This window comes from Carassius carassius, chromosome 46 (assembly GCF_963082965.1).
Source record: "Carassius carassius chromosome 46, fCarCar2.1, whole genome shotgun sequence".
NCBI lineage: Eukaryota > Metazoa > Chordata > Actinopteri > Cypriniformes > Cyprinidae > Carassius > Carassius carassius.
Genome location: NC_081800.1, coordinates 17,321,164 through 17,337,040, shown reverse-complemented (window position 1 = coordinate 17,337,040; position 15,877 = coordinate 17,321,164). Strand labels below are relative to the sequence as shown.

Genomic DNA, 15,877 nt, shown 5'->3' with positions numbered 1-15,877 from the left:
ATCTTTTAAACATACATTTTAAAACCTAATCTCTACAATAGTGTATTTTACAAGCTAGAACCCCATTTGTTTCCTCACAACGAACATCATCTCTAAGATCACTGTCACTTTTTCCACTTTCATCCCTTTTCTCAGGTTCAGAAGCAGACAAACTCCGTCAGACTGGTCTTCCAATGCCAGTGCAGTAATGACCCACAGTAACTGAATTCAGTGAATGACACTAAAAATAGTGATATACAAGGGGAAAGCGTGGGGGGGCCCACCAGGACAGGACTCAACACTCTCGTTCCACCACCAGGAAAAGGAAACGCAGTCATGGCCGTGATGTCATCCTCTGAAATAGCTCTCCTGTCTGGATGCGTGTCAAAGTCCTCTGTAACCATTGTTCATTTTTCATATGCTGATTGTTCAAGGCGTCCAGTGATTTGACATCCCTTTATTAAACGGAGTAATATGATTGAATATTACTGAAGTAAACAATGCATAAACCTGTAGTTGTAGAATCCCACTTAGGAGGACCCATCAGTCGACAAATGTTATCCAACAGCTTTGGTGCCTATTCACCTAAAACGGACTAAAAATAGCACTGGTCCAGTAGGAGAAATCCACCGACTGGGAGCCAGAACCTTCTCCAGAAGGTAAAGGGCTTCAATAGTCAATTATATATCAAAAAGCTGATCGCTCTTCAATGAATCTTTGAGAGTCCATTGGCTAGGAGGAGTTTAAGGGGGATGGTTGATCGAGACACAGTCCGAGGCAGTCTGTGGAGACCTGGAGAAAGGAAAAAGGACCGTAAACAACAAAGGGGTAACCGTGATCTAATAACCAGAAAAGCTTATTTTGGTAGGCGATGTGCAAACAAATCAATCAAAGAACAATAGTCGGTTGGCAGAATAAAGAAAAAGAGATGCTATCTGAAGATGTTCTATGTGAGCGAGTGTGTGTGTTCACGTTCAGCAGTCTTGTTTTTATTAGGCGGAGGGCGATGGGCGTGTGTCTTCCAGAAGGAGTTTGACGCCCTGAGGTCCCCAAGGAACCCTTCTCCCCTTCTGTCCCCCCTCACTTTCCTGAGAGAATTGTGCTTTTTCTATCTGAGGAAAGAGACCTACCCATAGAGAAACATGGCCTGTGCGGGGCACACCTCACCCAAAGACTAACTACAAACACTGGTGAATGGCAGCATAGCACACCCCTTGCCCTTCAAGACACAATGTGTTCATGCACAAATCTTTCTCCCGACACGTTTTCCTTGAGATAAACGTTACAGTTAAGTGTTACAAAAGGAATGTTCTAAGTTCAGTCCAAGTTAAACGTGCACAGAAGCATTTGTGGTGTCTAAAATAAATGACTTTAAAAGTATATCCACAGGTCTTAAATATTATATGCATTGTATTAAAAAAATATATTTTTTAAAAATGTATTTGTTTAAAACAAAAAATAACAAATACATATATTTTTTACATATATATATATATATATATATATATATATATATAGGTAAAAATAAATAAATCAATATGAGACATGCTATTCATGGAAAAATAAAAAACAACTAACCAAAGGCACGGATGAGTTCTCTTTGCAAGGCCCATGTGACTGTGTTGATGAGGCAGGCGGATGTGAGTCCAGCAAAAAGCATGTTGTACAGGAAAACAATGTGGAAACTGCCAAGCCAGTTATACCGTCCAAAGTCTCCAAGCAGATCAAACCTTGTGATTCCTTCATGAAATTACATGGAAAATAGGAACATAATCTTATAAAGTTGAATATTTGTCTAATTGTATAACATAACGGAAACATATTGCTATTTAGTGTCCTCTAGTGGACAGACAAAACAGCATTACAATTGGAACTCTTGCCATTCATAAAGTTTGACAGGTGGACCTTAAGTACCCATTTATTAAATGTTTTTGTTAATTTAATTATGACTTTGAACCACCATTAAGGGTACAGTACTCTCAGCTACATTTAAAAAAGTTGAAATAAAACAATTAAATAATTCAGCAGATGTTTCCCTTAAATAAGTGCAGAAAAAACTTTGCCTACAAAAGACTTTAAAACCATGTCGCTATAAAATAACATTTTACAGTAATTTAAAAATACTTACCCAATGTGCGGGAGAAAACAGGCAAGGCTGAACTGAGTATCACAAGAGAAACACAGTTCCCTATAATCTGTGGAGAGACCAAAGTAAAGGGCTGTCACTTTTGTGAAAAAATAATTTTCGATTTTTAAGACATATGTGTTCATTGAATTCCTTTTTCAACGTCAAATAACGGACGAACGTAAAGAGAGCGCTGGAAAGGCACAAGTCAGCAATATTCCTTATTTATTGGCATGAAGTTTCGTGCAGAATAACAAACAGCAACAGGAGTGCAACATTCTCGAAAAAATATATATGCAGAGGGGACGGCTGCCATAACAAAAGAAAAACATCACTGCAGGCTTCAACCTGGCTGCATTTATGATTTAGGCAATTCAAAAATCTCCAAGATTATTTTAAATAATGATTCAATCCATTTCAAACAACTGTTCAAAAAAAATGAAACTTTAAATGGACTTGAGAACAGGCCATGTGTGTTTTTTATTGAACGTAACCAACACTTAGGCTAGGCGGCACTAGGCAGGCATAATGAAAGGCTAGGGCCATTACAAATATATTGGACAGGAAAACAAGTCGATCAACATTTTCGGGGTCCCGAGCAGAGCATTTTTTATTCACTATATGTCTGCATTGATGTCCCAGGGACACTCGGGTACAGCTGTGCAAGGTGGGGGTATTACTGCCAATTTTCCACCACAAAAGCCAGTTGCTGTCAGCTTGCAATGGTCCTTTTCATAGCTCAGAATCTCCTGTAACTAGATGCGCGAATGAGGTGAATTCGCATCTACCGCGCCGCGAGACATTTTTACATTGACTTAACATTGAAATCCTTCGCGCCAGATGCTCTATTCGCGTTTGGTGTGAACGCAGAGTTCGCTTTCGACATCACTGGGTCTTATAGGCGCGTAAAATTGCTGGTATTTTCTGTCTAGCTTTCGCAAGGCATAATGCACTTTCGGAATTCTTTATTTCCTTTTTCTGCTTGTTTGTGAGTTTTGTTAGATCTATATTTTTTAATTGTTTAATTATTTTAATTAATAGTGTACATATTTGGTTAAAATCGATTCCCTATTTTCATTTTCGAAACTTTTTTTGGTTGGTCCGATCGATTGTGCAATCGATTTTCGAACTAAAAGTGACAGCCCTACAAAGTAACAATTTAATTTTTCTATAAAGAGCCACCACATGTGAATGTGTAATATGTAATTCCCACAGTTGTTTAATGATGAGTATAAGAGATCTCTGGACCTGTGTGAGGGTTGTGTCCTGTGCACGTGGCAGCAAACCGGTGAAGAGTGGAGAGCTGTAGAAGCCGACGACCGAGGAGACCATGAGATACAAGATGATGACCACCTGCACTGCAGCTCCCAGAGAACCGAACATAGAGAATGATGCACGGCCCAAGTGAGGGTCCTGCAGCAGAGAAAACCAACCAATGTGAAATCATCATGATAAATTACTACTGCAATACTGCATGGACTACTTTTATGATGCTTTTGGATGTTTTAGTACTATATGAGGGTGTGTAAGTTAAATTATGACAATGCCCCTAAATCTTTTTCCATGAATTACATTTACAGGTCCATCTATGAATCCTGAAATGACAAATACAAATGGGTCATTGTCATGCACCTCACCTCCATTCCTCTAGGCATAGCAGACTCATCGAAGAGCAGTTCAAGCACATGGAAACACACCATCAGCGCAGACACCGCCTGAGAAAGACCATAAATTTGGCTTTAGCACTACGGTATAATTGTAGCCAGAGTAAGTATTCTGTATTCCTTAAGGATTACTCTTACAGTTAAAGCTAAAAGCAGCAGCATGGCCACTGGGTATCCCAGGTTGCGCTGCCATGGTGATGCTCTTTTCCTCAACTCTATAATGGAAGCAGCAAGGGTGAAGAGCAATTCATGATAGCTGACTGATGCATTCAACACTCTGAGAGGCATGTCTGTACCTAAAGCAATGCGTTTGGACTGCACACTCAAAAACTCGGTGTTAATGGACTCTGGGTTTGCACTGATCCAACAGAAGGTGTTACCTGAAAGAGAAAGAGTGATAGGAAACCATGGTTTTGAAATGTAAATCCTTGTTTGACTTGCCAGTAAAGCTTCTTTGGACATTAAAAATAAAATGAGAGAAAAGAGAAAGAAATCTGTATAAGGTGGGGTCACTTCCTTATCAGTCAGTATGTCTTTCTCACATCCTGATACTCACTTTTCAACTTCCTGGACAGAGAGGCCTCTTCAAACACTGTGCAGTTCATGGTCTCTTCTAGGTTCTCCAACAACTTAAAAAAATGTATAATAATAATTTAAAAAAGACAAAACTTCATAGCTCTAATTCCTCAAATATTTACTCCATCCTTCAAACATTTGGCGCTCAGTAAGATATCTCAAAGATATTAAAACTTTTATTCAGCAAGAATACATTAAAAGTGACAGTAAAGAAAGTAAAGACATTATTTCATATAATGTTAATCAAAAATAACATTTCAAATAAATGCTGTTCTTTTTAACTTTCAAATCATCTTGAAAAAAGACATATGGTTTACAGAAAAATATTCAGCAGTACAACCCTGAATTAATTTCAAAACTGATAATGATAAGAAATGTTCCTTGCACATAAAATCTGCACATTAGTGTGAAATATTTTTTTAATAATCAATGTTTTTATACTTATTTTTAATCAAATAAATGCACCCATCGTGAGCGTAAGTGATGTCTTTCATAAACAATAATTTTCATACCACCTGTGCAAATAAATCACAATCAAAATTTAAGAGGTATTATGTCTACCTACCCGAGGTTTGACCAATAAGCTCCCAGTGATGCTAAACATACGTGAAAGCCCAAAGGGTGTGCACACTATAACAACAACAACAACAACAAAAAGAAAGAAAAAAAGAAATGAGATGCAACAAATATATAATTATAGGACGTCAAATGCAACCATTTGCATATACCAAAAAATACTATAACCTACCAACAACATATAAATAGTACATACATTTAAACACACTTACACAAAAGCAGTAGAACTCCAAAAAGTGAGATTCCAGAATAAAGATAGGGCAGGTAATATTCCCACAAGTCTAAAAAGCACAAGAAAAACAGAAGACTATTAATAAGACTATTTCCTTCTTTTTTTGCATTTATACAATTAAGAGGAAATCTGGGAGTCTAATTGGCATTATAAATTGTGCTCTATTCAACTGAAGGCAATCAAAGAGACTAAACAAGTGCAGTGCATAGCCTCTAATGTTACACGGCCTCACCATAAAGACTCTCACGTGCGGTATTGTGATGGAGGAGGGCTGATGCCACCCACACAATGCCCAGCACCAGCAGACTGAGGAGCAGCAGCATCACGGCAGTCTCATAGACCCGCGCCATAACGCCCTTTCAGAGGAGAAAACACACATACCAACTGAGTTCAAGTGCTCTGGATTTGCGTTTACCGCTACACTAATGACATTTTTACCTTTTTGGACCCAGTAAATCCTTCCGATTCAGTAAAGAAATAGGCAAACGGCATGAGGAAGACCAATGAAAGGTTTGAAAATAAGAAGACTAGGTTCCACAAGCCTGAAACAGAAACATATAGAGAATGATTAAGTAAATGAAACATGATTTTGTAGTCTAACCATAATAAAAAACAAAAACCCACATCCTGCACGATAACGCACCCATGTACATTTGTGGTTTTAATACTGTTCTAAAGTTGTTGTTTTTTAATACTTTAGTATACATGGATTCATCAAATTGAGCAAAATTGACTTTTACAAAGTAAAACATTTCAAAAGTAAAGAATTATATTTCTAATAAATGTTGTTCTTTTAAGCTTTTATTCAAAGAATCCTAAAAAAATGTATCACAGTTTCCACAAAACTGTTTTCAAAATTGATAATAGCAAGAAATGTTTCTTGAGCTCCAAATCAGCATACAAGAAAAATCTCTGAAGGACCCTGTGACACTGAAGACTGGAGTAATGATGCTGAAATTCAGCTCTGCCATCACAGAAATAAATTACTTTTAACTAAAATATATAATTATTTTAAATTATAATTAAATATATTACACTATTACTGTTATTTTTGATCAAATAAATACAACCTTTGTGAGAGACTTTAAAATATATATATATATTTTTTACCATCCCTAAAGTTTGGACCAGTATATATGAGCAATATTTAAAGTTCTGTTTCATATTGTGTATTCACAAGAACTACGAGTTAAACAGGTGGAATAAAAAGAATCTGTCAAACTTACACACCACTAGGGGGCAACCACGTGCCATACTAACTTCAACTTTTACTAGCTCTTCATCTTAAGTGCCATTAAGCTTTTGTTCGGTTTATTTCTCAGTTGGTCTGAGGTTATATGGCTAATTCTATTGAAATCACGAACAATCCGTGAAGCTTATGAGGTCAGGTGTTGCACGTGCACTGCAAAACACTAGAAAAGGCATTTCACCATGTGCTTATCAAAGTGCAAATTAAAATCTGGATTTTATACTAATAGTAGCCTTAGATTTACAGCCAGAACATATTATACTCTTGGCAGACTTGCCGCCATGCCCAAACCCGAGATAACACGACACAGAGCCATAGACATTGTGTTAAGTCTTAAGACCTTGTGGGAAAAAATATTAACGTCTCAGTTCATATTGGGCAACAAAATACTATTTGAGAAGTTGTAAATCAATTAGATCGATAACTCTATTGATATTATAGTCACATAATCCAAATGTGCAAAGCAAACTTATTAGTTATTCATGTATTTACCACGGATGAGCGAGCCATTGAGCCACTGCATGTAGTAACTGTGTGGGAATGTGAGAAGAACTTCATTGGACAGGATGGAGATGGGCAAAAGCAGTACTGCACATACGGCCACAGAGAGTGTGAATGTACACAGCCGCAACCTGCAGAGTGAGACAAACAGTCAAAGAAGGGTCAGGAAGCATTTTACTTTGACACAGTGCCAACTGTGAAAGAAGGCGGTTTTTAAATGCCACGCTGGAGACCAAAGGGCAAACTGTCCACTTACACCCATTCAGGGCAAACTAAAAAAAAAGCAAAATAGCAACCAGTATGGTGTCTTCAGCTGCCTAGTTTCCTTTTTGCTGTGAAATGTAACATTTTTCTGCCATAACATGACATATTTCTGAGTGAAACAAGATATTCAACCACTTAAGTAGGGAGGAAGCTGATTTTATGCATTTGGAATTTATTGGATGGTGAAAATGGGATGTTAAACACTAGAAAGAAACCAAACTAAATTTGATTTTGCTTGCCTAAATAGATATTGGCTATTACTGACCAAAATCCAATTGTCATGTAGCCTACATTAAGAAGAAGAAAAAAGGAACTTACACAATTTTGTTGACAGTGGCATCCTCAATGTCATCTGTGGGCAAAAAAGGAAATACGTTTGTCACCACAACACTATCCCACAGCACAATTCAGCCTTGAACTGAAATTGAGGCAGATTCAGCATGAAGCTATTCTGTGAAGAAAACAACACTTTTAAACCCTTATTTTATTTATGGACTTTTTGTGCCTTTTTTATTTTGAGAGGACAGTGGAGAGATGACGGGAAAGTATTGGGGTTGGTAGAGGGGAGCGCGATCAACAAAGGACCTCGAGGCGGGATTCGAACTTGGGTTGCTGTGAGCGCAGTTGCGCTATATTTTGTAAGAAGTCTGGGGAAGCTTTCATTGTTAGATTTTTCATTATTGCACATGCAGAGTGCATTATTGCAGTGTGCAGTGTGCAATATCCGTTTCAAGAGGAATTGGTCTTACTAATACGGATGGATTAAGAACATGAGACAGACAGAATTAAAAATATATCTCAAACATTCACATGTGAGAAGAGCGAAACAGGCACAGTGTGACAAAGCTGCAGGGTAGATATGTGTGACATTTCCTGGGAGTGCTCGAAAACCTATGGCAAAACAGGTTCTTTGCACATATCCTTCAAAAACACCAACTGAATCCAACTGAAGAAACTGCTTCAGCCCTTCACAGCCGGTCTCGTAAAAGGGATTCTGTTTATGTTCCAATATTAGAATATGGTAATGGTTTGGCTGGCAGTTGAGTACACAATGTTTTTTAAGTGTGTGTAAATGACATTCTTATAACCGTCTGCATTATTTTTTATTGTTTGATCATGTAAGCATGTGCTAAATTGAGGTATTTAAATGTTGTGATGACACAGGAGCACATCTCACATATTTCAAGACCCCTAGCTGTTTTGGAACAGAATGCATTCTCTGTTGATGGTTCCTAACAATCCTTCAACAGTCTTAACTAGCCTGAGTTAAAAAAAAAAAAAAAAAAACATCCCTCAGATTTTCCACAGCAAGTAGGTATAGCAGAACCTGGAAAGAGCAGAGAGTTTATTTCTGGGGTGTATACCAAAACACAAGGTAATGTTCTCTCTTATGAAACCTCAGGCAGTGTTCGGGCAGGGGGCCTATGTTTATCTCACGGGTCGGGAACATTCCTCATCCCCACTGATGCCCTCCTTCAATGTTACATAACAGCTGTTGACAGCTATCAGAAGCTTTGACTCTTCTATTCTGAAGATGATTTCTATTATTTAACAATTAACACAGAATACTTCATTATCCGAGTGTGACTGGATACCAAACAAAACATTTTTGGAAAGTGCAAGAGCATGACCGTGTCAGGTTGTGCTGACCAACAAATGTTATTTAGCTCTTAGAGGAGCTGTAGTAAATCACAGTTGTGCCTTGAAGGACTGGACAGTATGAAGCCAAACAACAGCAGCGGTTCCGGGGTTACACTTTACACTTACCAGCGACAAACTCGGCATTCTTCTTGAAGTGAGTGAGAATGAAGTGTGACAAGATGTAGAGGCAAATGAAAAGCAGCACGCAAATCTAAAACAAAAAAAACAGAAGAACGTCAGCGCAATATGAAAACATTCAAAAATATACATTATTTACAGACAACATGACTTAAACACTGCAGCTTGTCATTCTAAAAGTCTGAAGAGGAGGAGAAAAAAGACTGATAATATAAATACAGTGCACAGATCTATTTTCAGAATCAAAATGGCTTTATTGCCAAGTGTTTACACACACAAGGAATTTATCTTTGTGTCAGGAGCTTCCAGTACAGAAAGTACAGACCTAGTGCTGACATACATATAATTTAAGGTAATATGAAGTAATAAAAAACAAGTGAATAGACAATAAATAAATAAATAATATGGTAATAAGATATAGAGAAAAAAATATCAATAGACAGAATTGTGAATGTGAATATGCTATTTAGAGATGAAAAGTTTTGATGTACAGTCAAATTTATTTGTGCAGTCCTGAAGGATGTTATGTGTTGTTCAGGTGGAACATGGCCTGGGGGAAAAAGATGATCTTGTTTGTTTGGCCAGAAGGCAACAGTTGAAAGAGGAAGTGTGCTGGGTGTGAGGGGTCCAGGGCTCCTAGCCCTTTTCCTCACTCTGGAGGTGTAAAGTTCTTGGAGGTTAGGCGGGGGGCACCAATAATTCTGTCAACAGTCCTCACTGTCCTTTTTTAGCTTTCAGAGTCCTTTTAGGAACATTACGAACACTACACTTGGTCTCCACTCAATTTCATTACATGTAAGAGAGCAGTGTGAACATCCTTCAAAACTTTTATTTCATGTTCCACAAAGGAATAATCACAATCTTTCTTGAAAGATAGGGTACAAATGCCACTTTGCAGAATATCAGATGACATACATTTTCACAGGCATCTGCAGTATGAGTCACACAGTTAATATGAGCAACACAATCATCAACAGGCAGTGACAAGACATGCTGTTCAAACAGGCTGCTTAGGTGTGATGCCAATTTAAGTTATCAAAGACAGGTTAGACAGTAGACTGTAAGAGAGCAGAGGTCATGAAACACACTCCAACACAGCCCCATTATCACAGATACATGCAGCTGTACACAGTCCAGATCGTCTTTACAGCTCTGTGACATAAGAGCTCCAACTCGAGGACATTTGGTTCTTAATGATAACACACAGATCGGTGATGGGATAGGATGGGAGCAGTCAAAGATATTATAGAAATACATTTCATATTATTGATAAAAGATAATGGGAAGAAATGTATTTAGTGTCCCGGAATATTTATCTTAAAAATATATATATATCTAAAAAAACAGTCATTTGTGTGGCAAAAGAAAGTGAATCAGTAAGTGAATTAGTGAATTATTTAAAAAAAGCAAATTCCTTAAATCATAAGAGCCAAAAACAATTGTAATACTGCAACATCTCAATATTTGACCAGAACAGAACAAATACAGTAGTGATGCAATAGAAAAAGAATAGAAAAATTTTATATTTATTAGGGATGTTCATTTTAACTAGTTAACCATTAACTGACCATTAAGAATTTTTAACCGATTAATACAATCAGTTAAACGGTTAAAGTCATTTATAAATTTGTAAGAATTTATCAAAATATTTGAAAAGGTTTGCTGCATGGTTGAAATAGGCTTATGCTACGCATATAAAAAAAGTTTTTAGAGAGATAAAATAAAACACAAGTTGCGTTTTATTATTTCATTTAGAAAATAGGCCGACAGGAAAAATGTTTACAAACATTATAATAAACACTGTAAACATAGCTAGGATATTTTAGTTCCCCTCACTCCACAACAATCCTTTCAATTAACTTTATTTAGAAATGAACAATAATTAAAAATAAGAAGCTATAGCTATATACAACAGAAGCTATATAGGAACCGAATGCATACTAGGCTACTCGTTGCACAGTTTTTTGTTCATTTTCTTAATTTATTAAGTAAAAATATATTTATCATACAGGCCTATTTATTTGTTTTATATTTAAATATACATTATACATCTGTAATATGATAAAACAAACAGGGTTCAGCAAATGTTTGTTGATGGATGCACATTCTGGCTTCCCAACACAACAGCAGAAAAAAAAAAAACTTGCACAAACCATTCACTCTTGTTCAAAGTGAATGCCGTATGCTGGAATATGAGCAGTCATTTATTCCGTCATCATCCGGATGCTGATAGCATGCGCACGCACAGGTGAGACCTGAACAGCACAGTTTAAACTAAACTAATTTAAGCTTTGGCAGTTTAAACATTTAAGACCAATGGACACAAGCTCACGCGCGCAGTGAGAAGATTTGTGCATGTACTCATATTAAGCTCTCTCTGAAGTATTGTGTGTAAATGGACAAATTCACACAAAAATTGTCAAAATGCCCATCTTTGTACTGTAAGTATCCTACAGCAGACATAGCCGGATTAGCACATTATCTTAAAGCGACAGTCTTTATATCATGCAGCAACAACAAAGAAATCACATACTGCTCTTTATTGAAAAGATTTTGTAACTTTAATAAAGAATAATCTTTAATTTATACAGTCCAATATGCAATGCTGTTTTACATTTGATTACTTTATTCAACTTCTGTACCTAAAAACTAATGCTAGAACTACCAAAAAAAAAAAAAGGAAATCACCTAAAAATCACTGTTTATTTTTTGATCTTTATTTTATTTATTTGTGCTGTTGCTTGTAGTTGGATAGAATATAATTTATATATATATATATATATATATATATATATATATTTTTTTTTTTTTTTAATAAACTTAGCACATACTGAACTGTACCGAAACCGTGACTATAAAACCATAAAAAAAGGAACTGTGAAAAAGTTGAACCGTGCCACCCCTAATATATATATATATATACTCATGTTCTGTTGTTTGCTGCTTTTTGCGAATGTAAAATTTATTTCCGGGAAACAAATATTTGTATTTTTAACAGGTCACAGGCACTTATCCTTTCTTATTTATTTAAATTCTAATACAAAATAATCTTGTCGGTTAATAAGCGTTGGTTATCAGTTGAACCGAAATGAACAACCCTAATGTTTATGAATTAATGAACAATGAATTAATGAAGCATGTCCAAAAGAGTTTGACATTTTTTTTGCTTACACTGAATTCTTGTCGATGTCTCATTTAACTTTAAAATAAACCTACAAAGCCACAATCTCTAAAAATCATATTGTACACATTTCCTGTACAATGCTGGCATCTATTATTCAATATCTCTTTTGGCAATACTTTAACATGGAGAAAGGGCAATGCTTGACTCTTCTCATCCTGAGAGAGCTGCAGTGGCATCTGTCCACATGACAATAACCTTCTAATTCAATGATTAACCTTTATCCTGATTTCAGATATAAGATCTGCATTGTGGAAACAATACTTTAGAGAAATGAAACAAAAGACATGACGATTATGTATTGAACACACCTTATAGGTGTGTTGTATGGGTTATATTGAGTGAACTGAATAAGACAAAAACATTTCTGAAGTACCATTATGTCCAATAAAAGAGAGGAAGAATGACAGCAAGAGGAAGAGGGAGGGGACGGGACAGGAAACTGGGATTTTGTCTTCAAATTGCAAACAGCAGTGAAAACAATTGATCCGTGGGATAGTATCACTGAACCTCTGAAGGTGGTTCACACAGATTTGTCTGCTCAGCATTTGAATACTTTGTTTTCAGTCGACTAAAACAGAATATACTCAACCCTCAAGTTAAAACAGTCAAGCTAAAATATTGCATGTCAAAACTGAAACAAAAGATTGCGTAACAAAACTGTTGGATATAACATGAGAATACATGTCCAGTTCTCATTTAATAACCTTTCAAATACATTTTTTTAAATACCTCAGGGTTTTTATATCGATACAATGAAAGTCAATAGGGTCTTAAACAACACTGGACTCAACAGACTCTCATTGAAAGTATCTTCTTTTGAGCTTATTTTTGTTGAAAGAAACGTCATACAGGTGTGGAATGACACTTTGTGACGACAAATGTCATTGCACAGTTTCCCTTTAAATCCTTTCAAACAACCAAAAGGGTGGACAAAGACAATATTTACCAGTCCCTATCAATAAACAGAAGATAAGAAATCTATTCTATTTCACTAATCTTATTAGGGCAATGGTGGGCATGTTTTCAAACCTATTCATCAATATGGGTAAATGTTACTTTGACTGACCGACTGTATAATGCAAGTGTAACTTTAGTATAGGCAACCAGGTCATATAGTGTACATGCTGACCAAGCGGAGCTCAAACGTTCTGAATCTTAAGGCTCATTCATCTGCTCTGGGTAATTCTCACTGCATAATGAGACCTGGAACCAACCCCAAGTTATTTATTCTAGTGAAACAGCCTATTTAGCAAAACAGTCACTGAATTGACACAATGAGAAAAACAACACTAGTGGTGCCCTGGGACAGATTATGAAAAAAATACTAATATAACTTGATTTGATGAGAGGTACTCAACCCATTACTAGATAGGATTAGGATAGAACTTTGGGAAGATCACTTCTTAGTAAACACCTGCAGGCGTGCAGGTTTTGTTGTTGGTCAAGTAACATGTTCAGATATGCACCTTAATACACACTGCATTCCTCCACATCTACAGAGTGGGAACCGCAGCAAATCTGCTACTCCCTCTAACAGACTGTCCCTTCTGAAGGTCAACCAGGTACAAACCTGTGACATTGTCATACACTGTGTTTGGTTTGAACTTCAATAGTTCTGAGTTCCACCCAGGGATCCATTTACACAAAAGGCTTTATCAGATGAAGGACCTATTAAAACATCATGTATGTTCTCGGGATTATTTCAGCTTTTAATATGAACAAAATGTATTCAATTTAGGTGGTAATAATTCTATCAACTATTTGATTTTAGTTCAAATATCCTGAAACAAAAAAATAAAACTAAAAATGCCAGAGGAATAAATTACAAGACAAACTGTTTTTCATACAAAAGTAAAAAAAAAATGAATGCATTTAATTAGCATTACAATGAACTATACAACATGGAAAATTTATGAATATGAACAATGAAAACTTGGATATAAATAACAACATAAGTAATTATTTAGCATAACACAGTGAAGAATCATCGAGCCAAATATTCTTTTATTAGTATTAGTCATATTACTGAATTACAGATTAATCTGAGCCAGTCTAAATGTATGTAAATTGTACTGTAAGGATCTTTGAGTGTCAACAAGAAATGATGTGAAGCATTTTCTCCACCCTTTCTAAAAGCTGAATTGACCTTTTGTTACTCTAACTACAAAAATAAAATAAAATAAATTAAATACATAGTTGTTTGCATTATTTTTTAGCAACTTTACATTTAGCACTGTCTTTCCCTTTAGTCTGTGATTACAGTCCAGCGACATGCTTTTAGGTCAAGATCCACCTGTTGTAAACCACTGATTTAAATTATAAATCCCAGATAAGCGTCTGCAACAGGGATAAATAACCATAACAGCATGAGCTCTGTGGTGCTTGGCCCGGGGAATGACAATAGATCTAGATTTACATTTTCTGGTGTGACCCATATGGTCATTTCACATTTTCTGGGAGGAGTACAGCTTTGCATCACACACAGAAAAAGAACAGAACAGTGTATAAGAGACAAGAGTGTATGGACTTAAAATATCCAAAAGTGGAGCTTTTGTTTGATAGAAAAATTAATGATGAAGTGGACAATCCATACGACAGCTTCAAGCAGATTATGACTAGAATTTTGAGCTGATGTATCAAATTGTCATTTAATATATAGTTTTAGGAGGCCAGTTTTTGTAACTAGTGAATTACAAAATTAGTGGTTTCAAAAAAAAAAAAAAAATGTATTGTTCTAAATGCTGAGTGGGATACATTGTGAAGGAGTAAAGGTTAAGTCCAAGCATCTCGCTGTACTTAGGTCTGAAGTTCAGTTATAGTTGTAATTTATTAGGTGACAGACATTTTCATGCACAAGAACCCCAAAAGCTAATTTGTTCTCAAAAAATGAGTTCTGGACACTGGAGCAGTCTCAGTGTTACAGTGAGCAGCTGTGCATCACCATGTAATCGTTCTTAACGTTTCAAATAAAGGGTCTCTTTGTGTACACAATACTCTATAACAAAATGTTTTGTTAAAAAAAAAAAGCAAGGACAACATATACACAGTGAAATCAGGATTTTATGAGAACAAAGTTCATGATCAACACACAAGATCATGGTTCACACAAACATCTAATCATTCAATGGTTATTGGTTTTCTTTAGGAAAAACACAAGGGCGCATTCAAAACTGTAACACTGCAAACAGTAATTCATAATCATTGTAAACAAGAAAAGCAAAGAAAGGGAAACTCACAATGGTTTCTCGGACTCGGTTGTGGAATAGTTGCTCTCTAACCGTCACGTCTTCGGTTTCCATACTTTGAAACCATGTCTTGGCGTCTTCGCTGTTATAAGTTGTAAAACATTTGAGTATCCGAGAAGATAGCCTACGTGGAAACTTGTCTCGCGTTAAAGCGAACGGACGCTTTCCACCTCCAAATGCATCGCGGTTGCTCTAGCTGAAAGCACAAATTCAACGAACTAGTCCTGTTTTGCTTTTATTTTTATAGATTATGTTTTAATGATTATTCACCTGCTAAAAAGGGAAATTATAAACTGTGAAACTCTTCGAGTCAGCGTGCTCGCAGATGCTCCTCAATGAATCTAGACTCCATCTACTGGAGGGGCTGGACTGTGGGAGGAGGAAGAGGCGGATTTAAAGGGATAGTTCACCCAAAAATTTAAATTTGATGTTTATCTGCTTACCACCAGGGCATCCAAAAATGTAGGTGACTTTAGCCCCTTTCACACTGCACGTCGGACCCG

General features: G+C 36.3%; 1 protein-coding gene across 1 annotated transcript; it reads right to left on the bottom strand.

Annotated features, from left to right (window-relative positions):
- Positions 1-420: 420 nt before the first annotated feature.
- LOC132128991 (limb region 1 homolog-like protein) lies at positions 421-15,681 on the bottom strand. The gene is made up of 16 exons (XM_059540404.1): positions 15,366-15,681; positions 8,934-9,018; positions 7,485-7,518; positions 6,894-7,033; positions 5,591-5,694; positions 5,385-5,508; positions 5,133-5,201; positions 4,910-4,974; positions 4,325-4,397; positions 4,065-4,148; positions 3,907-3,983; positions 3,742-3,819; positions 3,353-3,517; positions 2,108-2,174; positions 1,558-1,719; positions 421-771 (listed from the first exon to the last, which is right to left on the bottom strand). The coding sequence occupies exons 1-16, from the start codon at positions 15,426-15,428 to the stop codon at positions 686-688; spliced, it is 1,476 nt and encodes a 491-aa protein (XP_059396387.1). The 5' UTR covers positions 15,429-15,681; the 3' UTR covers positions 421-685.
- Positions 15,682-15,877: the final 196 nt, after the last annotated feature.

What these genes read in the sequence shown, in the direction of transcription:
- LOC132128991 (XM_059540404.1), bottom strand. Translation starts at nt 15,428, where the DNA reads ATGGAAACCGAAGACGTGACGGTTAGAGAGCAACTATTCCACAACCGA. An exon ending in CAATGGCTCGCTCATCCGTG is followed by an intron (nt 5,695 to 6,893) that starts GTAAATACATGA and finishes TTTCTGTTTCAG; the next exon opens with GCTTGTGGAACCTAGTCTTC. An exon ending in AGGACACAACCCTCACACAG is followed by an intron (nt 2,175 to 3,352) that starts GTCCAGAGATCT and finishes GTCTCTCCACAG; the next exon opens with ATTATAGGGAACTGTGTTTC.